General features: G+C 47.8%; 1 protein-coding gene across 1 annotated transcript; it reads left to right on the forward strand.

Annotated features, from left to right (window-relative positions):
* The first annotated feature begins 2,001 nt into the window (after positions 1 to 2,001).
* On the forward strand, positions 2,002 to 9,584 carry LRP11 (LDL receptor related protein 11). The gene is made up of 6 exons (XM_061549498.1): positions 2,002 to 3,031; positions 5,019 to 5,176; positions 6,193 to 6,385; positions 7,703 to 7,774; positions 8,873 to 8,935; positions 9,424 to 9,584. The coding sequence occupies exons 1-6, from the start codon at positions 2,125 to 2,127 to the stop codon at positions 9,576 to 9,578; spliced, it is 1,548 nt and encodes a 515-aa protein (XP_061405482.1). The 5' UTR covers positions 2,002 to 2,124; the 3' UTR covers positions 9,579 to 9,584.
* The last annotated feature ends 7,484 nt before the right edge of the window (positions 9,585 to 17,068 follow it).

A 17,068-nucleotide genomic window follows, 5' to 3' on the forward strand; every position in this document is an offset into this window, starting at 1 on the left:
TACCAGGCGAGGGAGTTAACATCTCACCACCGTGGTTATGCCTCCCTTCTCCGCTTTTCCTCCACTTAACCTGCCAGACAGATAAAAGCCTCCTCGCCGAAGCGAAACCTCTCGGGGCGCAGCTTTAAATTCACGGCACCGAGCGCCATTCGGTATCTGCCGTCACGTCATTTATCGAAGTGGATGAACGTCTTGCTGACAGCGGCGCATCCTAATAAAGCAATTAAAGAACGACAGAGATGCACATTATCAGAGTTATGTTTTTGTTTGCATTACCACTGCAGGTATTGTGGTCTATGCAAACATGACTCCTTGTAAAAAGGTGTCAGTTTTGTTGCCAGATAGAAGGGTAAAAAACCAATTATCATATTTTTACTGGCAAATGAGATTCCCATAGTGTAGATGCACGCACGTACATGAGCGCGCACGTGCATGTGCTGCTCCCACATTTCGCTGTATTGCCATCTCCTGGTTTGCCACGAGATGGGGGTACATCTAAACGTGGGACTCCACCTGCACGCGAGGTGGTGCGGTGTCGGGGAGGGCGATGTGGGCCGCGATAAGCGGTGGTGGGGGATGGAGTTGGAGCGGGAGAGATGGAGGGGGATGGAATGGAGGGGTCCATCACAGTCAAAAGGTTGCGTGTGGTGGAGTAACGAGAGGGTACTGCCACCTCTTCGAAGACGTCTGGCCAGCGGTGAGGAGGAGTAGGCCAAATACCTTCATGAAGAGGCTCGTCGGTCATCGGTGGTGTGAGCAAGCATCTCCGATTGGCACGGTTGGCTACGTACGGCGCGAAAGAAGTTAAACACACCTACTGTACATACAAGCATTATCTGAGTGTTTGCACCTTGGCCTGACAGGACTGGGCATGTCAATGATTCCCAGGTGTGTGTGGGGCACAGCTGTTTGGCTTTCATAACACGTGGAGAGGTTGACAATGAGATAAAGGCAATACATTTGGTACGGAGTGTAATTTAATCTGTACTATTCGCCATAGAACAATGGGCAACCTGCCATGTGGATGAGCAGACAATATGTTCCATGTGTCCTTTTTCATCACCCTGGTTTAATAAAGGATGCCAACAACGTTACGGAGTAAGAGTCAAGGCCGTAGCCATGGAGTCAACATTGATCTACATTTGAAAACTAATTTCCTGCTATTTCCTGCCTAAAATATAAAAAAAATTCACTAACACATGGGATGGATTTTTTTTACAATGTCTAATAGTGTTTTGTATTACATTGCTCTGTTTTTACTTTTTTACCAAGTACAACCATAAACACAATCATATAAACAGAAATCTATGCATTGACTTATATGAAGACAAGTCCAGATATTGTGGCCAAGGTTTAGCAAATTGTGTTATTTATTTACATAGCATAGCAATTATTATTACTTTTTTATATTTTTAGAGCAATATATTGGGGGGGGGGGGACATTTTAAGCATATTTGAATTTACTACCCAGCTTCGCCCAGGACTTGGATTTACCACGCCCGGCCGCCTTTGTCTCCCCAGTGGTGATGTTCACACACCACACCAGTTGAGGCTGAGTCGACCTAGGGAGGCCCAGGACCGGTTATAATGAGTGAAGAACAACAACAGATTTGTACTTCTAGATTTGAAGCTTTCGTGACTGCAAGGATTCATATTCTTAGGTTTTTTCGGTAAAGTCACGTAGGTAAAATTTTTTTTTATTAATAAAAGTAAAATAAAAATAAAATAAAAAATCACGTTTCGGAGGCAAACACAAGCTTCCGTCTTCAGGTGGTATTTTACTTTTATTAATTTAAATTTTTTACCTACGTGACTTTACCGAAAAAAAAACCTAAGAACAGATTTGTAATCCATTGCTGCACTTCGCCCTTCAAGCTCAGCGGGCACGGGGTGGGTGGGTGGGTGGGGGTGGCGGTCGCCGAATCCCACGGACGAGGCAACGTCGCCCCCTGGCGCTCGGTCCGCGTCGCACGCGCGCGTCGCCCCAATGACGAGAGGGCATTTGTTGAGTTGACATTGGACAGCAGCAAGCAGCAGCAGCATCACCATCATCATCATCAGCGCGCTCACTCGCAGCTTCACATCGCCGGGCCAAACACAATCACCACCACCGCCGCCGCCTTGATGACGCCCAGCAAACGACAACACGAGCTACTCCAACAACAACAACAACCACAGCAGCAGCGGCGGCGGCTGCAACAACAACGACAACCACAGCAAGAGGCCATGATGTCCAGGTCACTGCCGACGGCCACTCTGTGCGCACTGCTGCTGCTGCTCTGCCTGACGACAGAAGCAGCAGGAGCAGGGGCTAAGATGACAGCCAGCGAGAAGCGAGAGACCGGCGGCGGCGGAGACTGGAGACATCCCATTGGACCGGAAGATCAACAACAACAACAACATCATCATCATAATCATCACTATCAGCAGCAGCAGCAGCGGAACAGAGGGCCGGCTGAATTGATTCCAGCTCGACACATCAATAACAACAACAACAACGGCATCAGCATCAGCAGCAGCATCAACAACAACGGCATCATCAGCAGCAGCAGCAACAGCGGCATCAGCAGCAGCAGCCGCTGTGACAGGGACACGGACGTCTCCACGATGAGACGGCGAATAATCCGTCCGCAGGACTCGGTGGCTGCCGGGGCGCGTTTCGTGTCCGCGCCGCGGGGCGTGCGTCGATGGGGAGGATGCCTGGCCGCTTGCTGCTCGCACGCAGCCTGCTCGGTGGCTGTCCTCCAAGGAGCTCCAGGAGATGATGATGATGATGGTGGTGGTGATGATGGTGATGGTGATGATGGACCGGAGCTGAACTGCTACCTCTTCGATTGCCCGCGGGGAGATGATGGACGTGACGTTTGCTCGTTTTCAGCACACCAGGGGTACACGAGTTTTGTGCTGAACGGGAATGGCAGAGGTGGTGGTGGTGGTGCTGATGGTGATGATGGTGGTGATGAGAAGGAAGAGGTGGATCAGGAAGATGGGGAGCAGACGCGGGGGAGACATGTGGACGACGGCACTGTCGGTGCGGTGCCCTTCACAATTGTTCTGTGTTACGATTTGTATTTATTTACAATGACCAGCGTGGTGAAGTATGGTTACAACAACAACAACAGAAATACCCCCACGTGATTAAGGCCCTTCAACAAATTGTGGGATTGAGAATGGCCTTGAAATAATTGTTTTAATTACACCGTGTATGCTTTGTACGCTATCTAACACCACTGTTGTGTTTTCCAATTTGTATCGTGTTCCTAAATGCGGTGTTCGTCTGATGTACGCATGGCGAAATTCGACATCGCAGTGTTTGCTTAGCCGTGTGTATAATGTGGTGTACTTGCACCTTGGGCCATTTAAAGTAACGGTGTAGTTTGTTCGTCCGACGGTACAGGCTGGGACCTCAACGTGGAATTTCCTCCCATTCAACGAGGTAGAGCCACGATGAAGGCGCAGCCCCTGCAATGTCTCTACAGGAGCCTCCAACTACAAACGCTCATTGCCGGGTTAAGCTAGTGCGGGGCCTGTAGCATATGTTATAAAGAGGCCCTAAATAAATACAAACATAAAAAACATTTTTTACTTGCATAGTAAAGTACTATAATTGTATTTTTTTCATTTGCTATACAGCCAGATAATACGACAAAACGTTAACCTTAAACACCCAGTCGTCCGTAAAAGTTGAAGGCAGTATAGTACTATAGTAATAGAGCAAGTGCAGAATCATCGAACCGGAATTGATAGCTTGAAAGCATTTGGCGCGTGGGGGGCCCTTGAAAGTGCGGGGCCCGTAGCTACTACATGTGTAGCTGCTACATGTGTAGCTGCTACACATGTGTGCTACATGTGTAGCAGCTACGGGCCGCGCACTTTCAAGGGCCCCCACGCGCCAAATGCTTTCGAGCTATCAATTCCGGTTCGGTGATTCTGCACTTGCTCTATTACTATAGTACTATACCGCTACTGGGATAATCCGGCACTGCAAACGATGGGGGGCAGCTCCAAGGCAGCCGTTGCCCCCGGGCTTGACGCAAGTTTGACGCTGCCGACGAGAATACAACAACAACAACAAAAGAGAGAGACTTTTAAAGTTGCGGTCAAAGGCCCCTTTGTCATAGCGCGACTGTGACGTCGATGCACTTGACGCAGTTGCGTTGGGGCGATGACGTCGTGGGCGATGACGTCATAGGAGCTGCGATGACGTCACAGGAGCTGCAATGACGATCGTGATTTTTTTTTTTCTAAAAGTATATTTTTTTGTTTAAAGCAAGGTCACGCAATTGACCCCCGTGACCGACACGGCGCGGGGAGGCCTTCATCCAGTAGTGGATGGATCAAGGGCTTCTTGACATTTAGTTATTAACACGACCAGTTTTTGTTGTTGTGGATTTGCTGTGGGATGTATGTGATTGTGACCGGTGATTGTGCGACCCAATGGTGATCGTGATTGTGACAGGTGATTGTGTGCCCACGGGTGATCGGAGAGCGGTGGCGAAGCGGTTCGCGCGCTGCGCTACGAACCCGGTGACCCGTTCCAGGGCCTAACCTAGGTCGACTCAGCCTCAAATAAGTACCTGGTGCGGTGTGTAAACATCGCCACTGGGGAAACAAAGGCGGTCGGGGGTGGTGCTGGCCACCCACTCGTGTGCGTACGGTGCAGGCATTCATAGGTGCTCGCTAACAGCACTTGCCCCAACAGTCTGTTAAGGCTACACGGGGGATATTTGTCTCTTTTTCTATGGGTGATTGCGTGTACTTTTGTGCCCATGAGTGATTGTGTGTGATATATAATGTCCCCTTATGTGATTGTGTCTGATCAGGTGTGCCATGAGTGATTTTGTGCCGCAGTGTGGAATTGCGTGTGATCGTGAATCGAGTGATCGTGTGTCTGTGATTGTGTGGACCGTGTCTGATTGTGTGCCTGTGATTGTGTGCCTGTGATTGTGTGCGGATGTGTGGCAGCGTGTGCCCACTTGCATTCACGTGGAGGGTGGGTGTCCTATCCCCTGTGCCAGATAAAGACAAGCCACCGCAGGCCCAGGCGGGCGCCGACGTGATGCTTCGCGTGCCCGAGAGCGACGCCACCCTGAGCGGACTGGGCAGCGTGGACGACCACGGCATCACGGCGTACCGCTGGAGGCTGCTCAGTGGAGATCCCTCCCTGCAGATGGCGGTCCGCACATGCCACCCACACGCAAACTACGGTCACCCTCGCAGCAGCGGCGGCGGCGGCTTTTGGCTCGCCGTCGAACAAAGACGGTCACTGCATCGTGCGCTTTCAGATGCGCTTCTGGAACGCTCTTTCTTCCGATATTAGGAAGCCACTCATTTCTTTAAAAGTGTTTTTTGTATTTAGTTTGTTGTCCTTCCCCCGCACCTCCGATTAGCACGGTTGGCTACATATGGTGCGAAGGAAGTTCAACATATATACATACGCCGGCCAAATGACTGGCATAATCAAAAGGCCCAAATTACCAAGTGGGTCAACTACAACACGCTTAAAGTTGTAATGGATAAGGGTTAAGTGTTCTAGAGTTTACCAGAACAAAAATATTAATATTCACAACCCCCATGCTTTTTATCATGGATGTTGGCTATCAACAACAAGGCAACTCCTATGACTAATTGGGCATGGGACGCAAGCGTAGGATTGATCACCCTGTCGCTGGCCGCCTTTGGGGAGGGTGTATAGTGTGAAAGGCCGAAACACCCTAAGAACCAAAGGTACACTACTGACGATGCGCTCCTCAAATTTCACCAGGCTCACTGTTCATGAACTCTTGGAAGTGCTTGCACAAAGGATAGTAACATCTCATCCTGTGTTCTTGGAATCAATGTATGTATGTACGTTGAACTTCTTTCGTACACAGTCAACCACCCTGGACCATACGGGATACGTGCTTAAAGGAAAGGAGGTAGACTTTAAAAAAACATGGGACCCATTCCTGAACAACTCACTTTACAATCAGAATCTTTATTTAGACTGGAGGAAACCGATGAGCTAATGAAGTTACTTAAACTGTCCTCATGTCTGAAACCCTCATGCCCTGTATGACCAGGACACACGCTGTAGAATATACCATGTGTCAGAAATGTGAATTTAAAAAAATCTATCTCCGTATTGGCACCGTTGCAAGAACGTACAATATCGTCGCTGCCTTGTGCGTTACGATGGTTCGTGTTGTGCAGAGCTCGGAAGATGGACAGCTGAAGCTGTCTGGCCTCAGGGAGGGTGTGTACGTGATGCGTCTCACCGTCACGGACACGGCAAACCAGCAGGGATCGGACGAAGTTACCATCACCGTGCTCCCCTCGCCCGCCCACACGGACGTGCCTTCGCACGATCCGCCCCAGCCTGCGTTGCCTGCCAAAGCACCTACAGGTCCAGTAGAAGCCGGATATTATCATGCCGTATATATGCACTGGGGTCGCCCAGAGAGGCCGGTGTCAGAGCAGGCAATTTGCTCCCCAGTCATACACAACTGGCCTGTTCTTTTTGTCGCTAACGAAGAAGGAGGCCCCACACAGCAGTCTGCGCAAGGCCTCCAGCCCCAGGCCTCCTGGAATCTCTGGGCTGGGCTACAGAGAGCCCCATTTCATTCTTTGCACCAGGGCCGGATGCCAACCACGCTATGCCATCGCCGTGTGTTGTTCGGCATGAGATGATGTCCGGCGTTTTGTTCCACGTACTGGGAGCTTCTTCAGGAGCTCAATTCAACGTAGCGAAACTTTGGACATCATGCCGAACAACACACTGCACAGCCCGAAAATACTTCAGATATAAGCACACACGTGGCCTTGCTCCCAAGGGGTGTGTGCTTCTACTTAACAGTAATCGTCGGGTCGTATTGGCTATGGTATGGTATTGACAAGGTTGAAGGCACTGTCGCTTAATTGACTGCCTTGCCGGTGTGTACAATGTGTGACATCATTGCGCTCATGGCAACTAAGTGCAGCTCGGTGCATTTGTTTCCCTCCTGTATCAAAGGTCATGGGGCTCTCAGTGTTTACCAAAGCCACTGAATGGGGCCTTTGCAACCCGATGTGCGCCTTCACCTGGCAGTCAGGTCGTAGGTCGCATGCTGTACGTGTGCCCCCCCCCCTCCCTAACAAAGATTATTGGACGTGACAAAAGGGCACTGTCATCTGCAGCTGGCCTGGTGTACACCAATGCAGAAAATACTGAACGTTTACAGCCCTTTGTCAGTTCAATAGTGGGTGGTCTCTCCACACCATGCCAGTCATGTTTGTTGTTTCTATGTATGTTGAGCTCTTTGTTGCACCGTACGTAGCCAATCGTGCGAAACGCCATACTAATGACCATACTTCCCCACACTGGTCAGTGTGGGTTGGTGAAGGCAGGCGGGCCCGGGACCGGTTCAGATGTCACCTGCGACATTGACGTGAGCTGCGGCCGGCAATCGAACTCAAGATTGTCGGGTGCTAAACACAATTCCGACAGACGTATGTACAATTATTACTATTTTAAACCCACAGTTGAAACCTTCAACCTGCACTGACGGATTTGGTGAAGTATGGTCAAGCAACCCCCATGACTGATACGGCATGCATGGGGAGGCCTTCATCCAGCAGTGGGTTGACAGAGGGCTATAATTTACATTGAACTATTTTAAGAAAATAGCGAAAATGTCCAGCATCTGTTTTCATACTCTTTGGTTTTGTCCTCAATTGTCTCCAGTGGCCCAAGATGTGCACAACATCTCGGAGAAGATGTATCAGCAGCCCTTCCAAGCGCAGCAGCCTCTCTCCAGTAAGCCGAGCAGCATTCACTCAGCTGTTGGCCCAGTCAGCACCGCTTAGGTGTAAGCACATGGTAGCCAAACCGAGGTAACATAATTAACGTGGATGATGGCTGTTTGTTTATATTTTGTAGAGCGCCTCCACTCAAGCCACTGAAAAAACGGTGACAATACAATCATTTTTAGATGTATCTTTTTCCTCTCGAGACCGGGAGATCGCTGATCGATGTTCGGTTGCCGGGTTGCTGGCATTCGCCGTGATTTCTCACTTAGCAGAGTGGGCCACGTGAAGGCTGCCATTTTCCACTCAGAAATGTTTTGATGGCAGGGGCGTACCAGGATTGAGGATTGAGCGACAGCAGTAGAGGGTAGGGGAGGGACGGGAAGGAGTGGAGGGGCTTAGAATGGAATTACACTCAAAATGTCCACACAGATGGGTTACAAACCCGGTTTGAATCTATAATGCCATCTCATGAGCACCTCCTACCGTGGTGGGGGTGTGGGGGTGCTGGAGGGGACTAAACGCCCCCCCTGCAGAAGGCTCAGCGCCCCCCCCCCGCCTCCCACCTACTTCTAACTTCCCTTAGACAAGGCTTTGAGGCCTTCCCTAGTCTACACAGGGGTAGAGAGCTCGAGCAGAATGCACGACTCAAGGTGATCATTACCCATTAACGTTTCATTTAGAGTTCATGCCCTCTTGAGTTTTTGTATCGCCCCCCCCCCCCCAACTTTAAACAAGGGCACCACTGCAGGGTTGGCAGCAAATGTACGCGATCCACCCCCAACCGTTGCCTCCCAAGTGCTGGATTACAGACGTGTGTGTGTGTGTATGTGCCACCATCCCGCCGGATCTAACGCGGTCCTCATCGGAAGCGAGAGTTTTGTGACGCGAGAATCTGGTCACCTGGAACTGCAACGGCCGACAAAGAACTGCGCGTGGGTTTGTACTTCGTTCGAATTATCACAGATGTGAGACATTCATAGATAATTATCGCTGGGTAGACAGGGCAGAGTTCTTTCGCTGAATTTGTATTGCAGCGCAGAGCGGTTTTGTCTTTTGTGGTGTAATTCACAGTGATCTATGTGCGTGTGTGTTGTGCGTATTGCAGTTCACACTAACCCCGGTGCCACGCAGAAGCAAGTGGATGCTGTTTATGTCGCACCAGAGTCTAGTAAGTTCAACTTTTGGAACACTCATTACATACGGTTCAGTAGTGCTGACGAGTGAATCGGTGAGTGAAGTTCGTGGGAGCCTGTAACCGTTATAATAACGATAGAAGAGTAATATGGAGGTGACTGAATGCTGGTGAGCTAGTGACAGGAGTGAATCAATGGCTGATGAAGTTAATTGGAGCTGTAACCATGTTAATAGTGATAGGAGAGTAATGTGACTCGCTGTGCGTGTGTGGGTCTGTGAGGAGCGGTGGCGCAGCGGTTAGCACGCTGCGCTACGAACCTGGCGAGCCGAGTTCGATTCCCACTCGTGGCCAACACCAGTGACGATCATCTGAGTCGGGAGGCAAAGGTGGCCGGGCGTGGTGCTGGCCACCCACCCCCTCGTCTGCTATGGCCAGCCTTCATAGGTGCTGCTTGCTAACAGCACTTGCCCCAGCAGTCTATGTGAAGGCTATACGGGGGATCTTTGTCTTTGTGTGAGCAGGTGCGGTGCTGCCACTGGCGCTGGGCCTCGCCGTGACGGTGCTGCTTCTCGTGATGCTGGGCGGCCGATTCTTCGTCGCTCGGAAGCGGCTCAAGAAAGGACGACCGCTCGTGTCCGAAGAGTCGGACTATCTCATCAACGGCATGTACCTCTGACGGCGCGCGCACGTCTCTCGCATCGCCCGCCCTCCTCACACGTCAACTAGTTTTTTCCGCTTTTGTGTTTTGTGTCAGGGTTTTCGTTGTTGTTTTGTTCGTTGTAGCAGTTTCTGTTTTGAATCACTTAAATTGTACGCGTTAAATTGCGACCTCCCGCTGCATCGTGTGTGAGCCGCGGTCTAGCATGCCTAAAGCACCAGGCAACTGGGTCAGTAATTCCCACCGGTTTGATCCGTAATCCCCAACAGCATAGCTACAATAGCAGAATTGTTATTTCCTTAACCAGGCTATAGGGCTTTAACTCAAAGGGTGTGCGCGTCGGCAAATTGGGGGTGAGAGACAGCGCATTGGATCGGCGAACGATATCAGTTGGGAAACTCGCAACGCATTGCATAGAATCGCCGGAGAATCCATGAATGCAGATTCGTATATACATATTGTGTGCCGTGGTGTTCACGTGACCCCCAGAAAGCCACTGGAGGCCGCTACAGTCACCACATTGTTTAGAGAGGAGAACCGATTATAGTAGTAGGGTTTTACCTGTTAAACTGGTACAAAACTGTCAGGGTTAAAACCTACGACTATATTTTGCCACTGGTTAAGGAGGTCTCATAGAGGAGATCCGATTGTTGAGTCGAAATGCGTTCCCCGGATCGTCACAATTTCATCGGATTACCGGCAGGGGCAATCGTTACATCCCTAGGTCAAGGCCGCCCAGAGTGGCGGTGGGGGGGGGGGGGCAGATTTCCCCAGGCCTCAGCCAAAAAAGAGCCCACAACGGGGGGGGGGGGGGGGGGGGGGCGGTCCATGTGGCATATTTCCCTCGGCCTCTCGCCCCGGGCCTCTGTGGCTTCCACCAGGCTCACTGTTCATGAACTCTTGGAAGTGCTTGCACAAAGGATAGTAACATCTCATCCTGTGTTCTTTGGAATCTGGGTGACCGTGTCCCGAGCGTATCTTTGAGGAGCTCTCGTTTATACCCCCACTGCTTTGTCAGCACCGCACTTGGTACTCCGCACAGGTTTTTAGCGTGAAGCAGGTCTATCGCTGGGGAGATTTCACCACCTCACCGGGCCATGTCTAGGCACGTGTGTATCCGAATAAACGAGCACTGAATTGCGTCCCTCATGTGGAAATTAACGGTTATAAGTGTGCAAAGGAACTTATCAATTTAATTGAAAATAATACTTTAAAACAAAGCAAAAAAAACCTTGAAAGTCCTGGGATTCTGAGTGGACGATTTTGTAACTGGTGGGCTCGGTCGGACCTGGCAGCAAAGGTACCTGGTGGCAGGGTTTTTTCATGCATCGTTTGTGAACATGAACAATGGTGTTTGTGATTGCGTTGCCACCAGCAGCCTTGTATGCTCTCGGCGATTTGCACTGGTCAACAAAAAAAAACATTTTTTCTGGACTGGACTTTTGCAGCTGTTTTAGACTAATTTCAGGGTGCTAATTCCAAATCTGATCTCAGATTTGCTCCATCGCATCTCATTTTTATGCTATCGGCATACCCCATTTTCATTGATTTTACCCGAAATTAACACTGTCACTTATGATTGCAAGTTGTTGCGAGTCAGTGACTGCTTTAGTGTTAAAATATGGTGCTGTATGTTTAGGATAGTGTGTTTATAATATCATTTTATGTAGATATCCACATTTATTTAATATTTTTCTTCTGCAGTTTTTATTGAAAATGCAATATTTGATATCTCAAAAACCTGATGTTATAGACAAAAACTGATGCCAGATTTGGAATCAGCACCCCAAAATTACCTTAAAACCGTTGGAATACCTTATGCCAGAAAAAGTGTGTTGACCAGTGTTATTTATCACAAGATACGTGGCATGCTCCCTCTCGCCGCCTGACTTCTCCAAGTTCCCGTAACATTGCTCGAGTCCAGACAGAGGTAGATTCATCCCTGCCGTGGCATCATTAGTGTTCTTCGTTGCAGGCTGCTTTGCATGATAAGCCTGTGATCAAACTTAACTTTTTTCTATTCGACTGGGTGATATATAAAAACATATATATATTCAGCTCTCGAAGGTATTTAGTCTACTCTTCCACAGTGGCCAGATGTCTTGGAGGAGGTGTGAGTACCCACACTTTACCCCACCACACACAACCTGTCAACTAACTAACAGTCTGGCTGGACACCACGGCCGCGACTGGGGAAAATAAGAATCATTTTTATTTCGCTTCGTGGCACTGGTACCTGGGCATTCATTTTCACGTGACCTCATTTCTTGAGCTTACCAGGGATGTAACAACGCATAGATTAGACTATCTTGTACATAACGAGTTCACGTGAACCCTGACGCTAACTAGAAACCGCTACATTCAATGAAGCGGGGAAAAAAAAAATACTCGACTCTTGAATCGAAGTGTGACCTCAAATCGCGACAATTCGCCACCTTGGCAGAGGGTAGGAGGAATCCTTATGAACGATCCTGGCCCTGGAACGTGTGGTGCTGTGGCTCCTTCTATGCCATCAGTGTCGACGGGGACTCAGTTGCTGTGAATGCCAAAGCTTGAAAGGACAGGTCTCCTGATCCGCGGAGGTATTCGGGGTTGTGCTCTACAGCTCTCCGTTGTGTCTTCGGGTTGTACCGCGCGTTTTGCCCGGCACGATGTCTGACTCTCGGCATGTGGAGCCAAATGTAATGTCGCACATCGTGCCGAACAGCACGAGGTACGACAGCTGCTGTGCAGACTCGAGAAACTGCCGTCAGTAAAGTTGCTCAGTCGATCTGTGCAGCTTCAGGGCTGAGTGGGAAGACACGCATTTCTAAAAGTGTATTTTAATGGAGTGGAAAGTCTCTTTTTCTCCTCTATTAACACCAGAACCAAAGTTTGCGAACTGAACTCCGTGTTTGATAAAGCTGCTGCGTTAATGCACTTAAAAAGTTGGGGTATAGACGATATGTGTTTTTATACGTATAATTTATAATGTAAATCGCAAGCATATCAATGCATTACAATTTCTAAGAATGCATTTCCTAACGTCGATCTACAGTTGGGTAAATTGTTCGACCACAAAATGTTGGCAACTTGTATCGAGAATGGCAAGACGAAAAATCAACGGTTTTGAAATGAGTTGTTGTAGGACGCTAAGTTACTTCAATCAATCCAAGGAGGCAGCGGTAGTCACTGTGTGGATCGCAGCGACACCGCCAGGATGTTGCATGGATGGCGCGTTCGTCGGTCATGCGTTGTTTGATCGTTTTGACTTCACCGCAGTCGCAGTTCGGCGATTCTTTCAACATCCGTTTGTCGAAGGTGTACGCGCGTCTCCCAGTTGTATGTACGCCTGTTGAAATTCTTTCGCACCGTACGTAGCCAACCGTGCTAATCAGAGGTGCGGGAGGACAACAAACTAAACACAATAAGCAGTTCTAAAGAAATTCGTTTTCAAACGAGATGATTTAAAAGTGCATAGCTCCCAGTGGCTTCCTAATATCGGAAGGAAGAGCGTTCCAGACGGCCACAGAAGCGCATCCGAACGCGTGCGATGTGGCGACCAGTCTTTGTTCCGTGGCTTATCCAAAAAAGCTGCTGCTGCTGCGGCGAGGGCGAGAATGAAGCTGCGTTCGAGTGTTGTTCAGCGCGGTCCACAAGTTAAATTTCGATTTAAAGCTTTCGTGACTGCAGGGATTCATCTTCTTGGTTTTTTCGGTAGAGTCACGTGACCATACCGAATGAACCAAGAAGATGGGTCCACAAGTTGCCGCGAGACACAAGAGAGAGACGGTACCGGGCGCAGTCGGCTCCTCGATGAGGCTTTTTCGTTTTGTCACGTCGCCGAGTATCGAGGTGTACTCTTTGTTTTTTTCGGTAAAGTCACGTGGGTAAATTTTTTTAATGAATTAAATCACGACGTTTCGGGCGCAACACAAGCATCCTTCTTCAGGTGGGGACAACTTAGTGAAAGCACAACCGCTTAAGTGTTAAGCGGTGTGCTTTCGCTTGTGTTGCGCCCGAAACGTCGTGATTTAATTTATTATTTTTTTTGCCTACGTGACTTTATCGAAAAAACCAAAGAGTATGAATCCTTGCAGTCACGGAAACTTCAAATCTAGAATGTCGAGGTGTAGACAACGCCGACGCCGCAGCATACGATGCAAACTCTACTCAACTCAGTCGGGGGAGGGGAGGGGGGGGAGGTCCTCAGATATTTTTTGCCGAATAATTTTAGATGTTTCGCGTGCTTTTGGTTTGCAGTATCATAATCATCATTATCAGGCTATAGCGGTTTAACTCAAAGTGTTCGTCGTTAAACCCAGTGCTCCTCGTTGCGTCGGCACGACGGGTAATTAAATTGCAAATGTCATGCGTTAATTTAAAATACATTAGGGACGGTATATGATAGGTTGAAGCGGGTTACAGGAGAGAGTGGAATATACGCTCATGTATTTTTTTTTATAACAAAGTGAATATTTGTTGGAGAGTACAGCCTCATAATGTCAGTGTTTAAGGTATTTTGTTGATAACACTTTTACATGACATCTTCGCTCAATTCTGTTCATCAAAGGGGGAAGTGACACATGCATATTCTGCCATCAGTTCGTTGAAATACTTCATTCATTATCGGGCTGGGTTTTTTCATTTAACCTGTATTGGCCTTGAAATCGAGACATATGCACGAAGCGATATAAGGTAACATGCACGCGCACTGCCTACAGCTGAAGGTGTAGATATACTGAAGTGCAGTTGATGATTTACCAATTAAAATGCCCGTATACAATGATGAATGTCATCAAGCAAAGAACATCTCAATTTGCGTCAACGTGTCTTCAAAACTTACGTGTTATAACAAATTTGCTATTTATTGCGTGTGTAATGTCTTATTTAATATTTATTAATACCCAAATAATAATAAAAAAAGCGCGTACAAATGGTACGTGTCCAATTCAGACTGTATAGTTGCATACTTCCATTAAAATGTATTTGGTGTATTGTGTCCCTCGTCATTTAACACAAAACATTCTATTAACTCGCACGTTTGATTTTTCTGCTGCTCGTTGGCACACATGCCATTGCATGACAACAGATATGCACTGTTCACAGAAGAGTTGGAAGACAGAAGGTCGAGATACGATTGTATTCTCACATGCGAGATAGGAGATGTATCGAAATGATTCTAAATATATTTAGAGAAGATGGCAGAGGTGCAATGAATTCGAAGAGATGTACAGAAGTACAAGCAAGTGGATCTCGGAATCTTGACTTATCCTGGATAAATCCCATGAGCTATTGAAGTATATTCTTAGGTTTTTTCGGTAAAGTCACGTAGGTAAAAAATTTAAATTAATTAAAATAAAATAAAAAATCACGACGTTTCGATAGCTGCATCTTACTTGATACAGCTATCGTGCTGTGACGGTTCCACCTGAAGACGGAAGCTTGTGTTGCCTCCGAAACGTCGTGATTTTTATTTTATTTTTATTAATTCTAACTTTTTTACCTACGTGACTTTACCGAAAAAAACCTAAGAATATGAATCCTTACAGTCACGAAAGCTTCAAATCTAGAGCTATTGAAGCTCTTCTTCGCAGATGTCCAGCAGGGGCACGTGATCAGAAAGTTATCTGCAGCAGTACCGCACAGGACAGCACTTATTGGCATCATTTTTAGCCAAGAACTCCACCCCCCACCTTCCAGAGATGATATTCCCCGTGATCAGGGGTCGGCATCCTGAGAATCTTTTAGGGACTGGCCTGGTGACGTCATTTATTAACACCAGTCTCGTATTCACCACAGTGCATAGCGGTTCTTGAAATATTGAGGGTTTTTTTAAAAACCAAATTAGAAAATGATTGCGCTTCTTGTTGTTATGATTGCCGACTCCTGGCCATGACCCAAACCTCCATCGTGTCACATGACCACAAACGCTGCAGGGTAGTAAGATGGGCCATCTAAAAAAACGATTTCAAATGCGCGGCTCCGGTTTTTAATTGGTTTCCCTCGAGGCCCGCGGCCTGCTCGTGACATTGCAATGCACACAAGAGGGCAACGGACATTGTTAATATTTTATTACTGCAGCAGCACATTGTAAAAAAAACAACACGTAGACACCAAAACCAAATTGACCCTCGTGAAGTATGGTCAAACAACCCCGCCCTCCCCCCATAACTGACAGCGGTAAAGGTGCAACGTTAAACCTAAGTGCTTGTATACCATTATAACAATTCCAAGTGTTTATGCTAACCAGCAATGGATGTCCCATCAACAAGCAGGCGATATATAACTCAACTGATACAAATACATATTTAACAGGTCCCTGCGGGGTGGGCTGGTAGGAACGAACAAATGAATGGCTATAATAAAATGAAATGGCGGGGGTACGATACGAAGGGAGAGTTTGAGGCCTAGTTCTAGGCTTTAGGCCTAGCTGTAGGCTTTAGGCCGCTGTGAGTTAATTTTTGATTTTAATTTTTTTATTAAAAACTATCTCAGGGAATTATAAGGGAATGTTACACTTGTTTAGCCAGGAAAGCCTCACTGAGTCTGCAGGTTTTGTTAGGGTCCTGCCAAGTGTTTGCAGTAGGGGGCGATGTTGCTACACCTAATCGGACATCGGACGGACGGACGATATAATCTATTGTAGGCTGGTTCACTTCGGTCCTACCAGTAAAATGTTGAGCCCATAACAGTTGATTGGCAGGTCACATGCGGTGGGGGTACAATGTGCGTATTCCCCACGCCTTCGAACACGTCCAGCCAGTTTGGAAGGGTTTGTTAAAAAAAAAAAAAGATCCTCTGGATGGGCTCCATGGAGTTGCCTCGAGTGGAGGCCCTTCTGCCAGCAGTGGCACGAGAAAATAATTTGCAGTGCTGCTCCTTTGTCATTTATAGCGTTGCAGATTGATACATCACAACGTGCAGAGCACGCATTTTTTTTTTGCTGAGCCACCGCAGAAAAAAATGGTAATCATACACCCCTCACGATACACACATTATACAATGAAGCAATCACGCCATTGAACCCTGTGGCACATGCCGAGCTCATCAGCTTCACTGTCGGGCAAATCAGGCCGAGCACACAGCTGTATTTGTGGGTGGATAGTGTTGTCACTGCAAGCCCGATACAGCTTAACCAATTTTTCAATTTAAAGCTTTCGTGACTGCAGGGATTCATCTTCTTGGTTCTTTCGGTAAAGTCACGTAGAAGGGAAATAATAAAATAATAAAAATAAAACATAATAAAATAATTCTCACGACGTTTTGGCCACAACGCAAGCAGCCGTCTTCAAATGGAGAACAGGTCTGTCGAGAAGGCAGCGTCTGCGGCGTGCCATTCAGACTCTGCCTTCTCGACAGACCTGTTCTCCACCTGAAGACGGCTGCTTGCGTTGTGGCCGAAACGTCGTGAGAATTATTTTATTATGTTTTATTTTTATTATTTTATTATTTCCATTCTACGTGACTTTACCGAAAGAACCAAGAATATGAATCCCTGCAGTCACGAAAGCTTTAAATCAAAATTT

This window comes from Lethenteron reissneri, chromosome 10, assembly GCF_015708825.2.
Source record: "Lethenteron reissneri isolate LAM-NWPU_2019-01 chromosome 10, ASM1570882v1, whole genome shotgun sequence".
Classification (NCBI taxonomy): domain Eukaryota; kingdom Metazoa; phylum Chordata; class Hyperoartia; order Petromyzontiformes; family Petromyzontidae; genus Lethenteron; species Lethenteron reissneri.

Excerpts from the sequence above, each read along its gene's own strand:
- LRP11 (XM_061549498.1), top strand. The coding sequence starts at position 2,125 with ATGACGCCCAGCAAACGACAACACGAGCTACTCCAACAACAACAACAA. Across the intron at positions 6,386-7,702 it reads GCCTGCCAAAGCACCTACAG|TGGCCCAAGATGTGCACAAC; the intron begins GTCCAGTAGAAG and ends AATTGTCTCCAG. Across the intron at positions 7,775-8,872 it reads AGCGCAGCAGCCTCTCTCCA|TTCACACTAACCCCGGTGCC; the intron begins GTAAGCCGAGCA and ends TGCGTATTGCAG.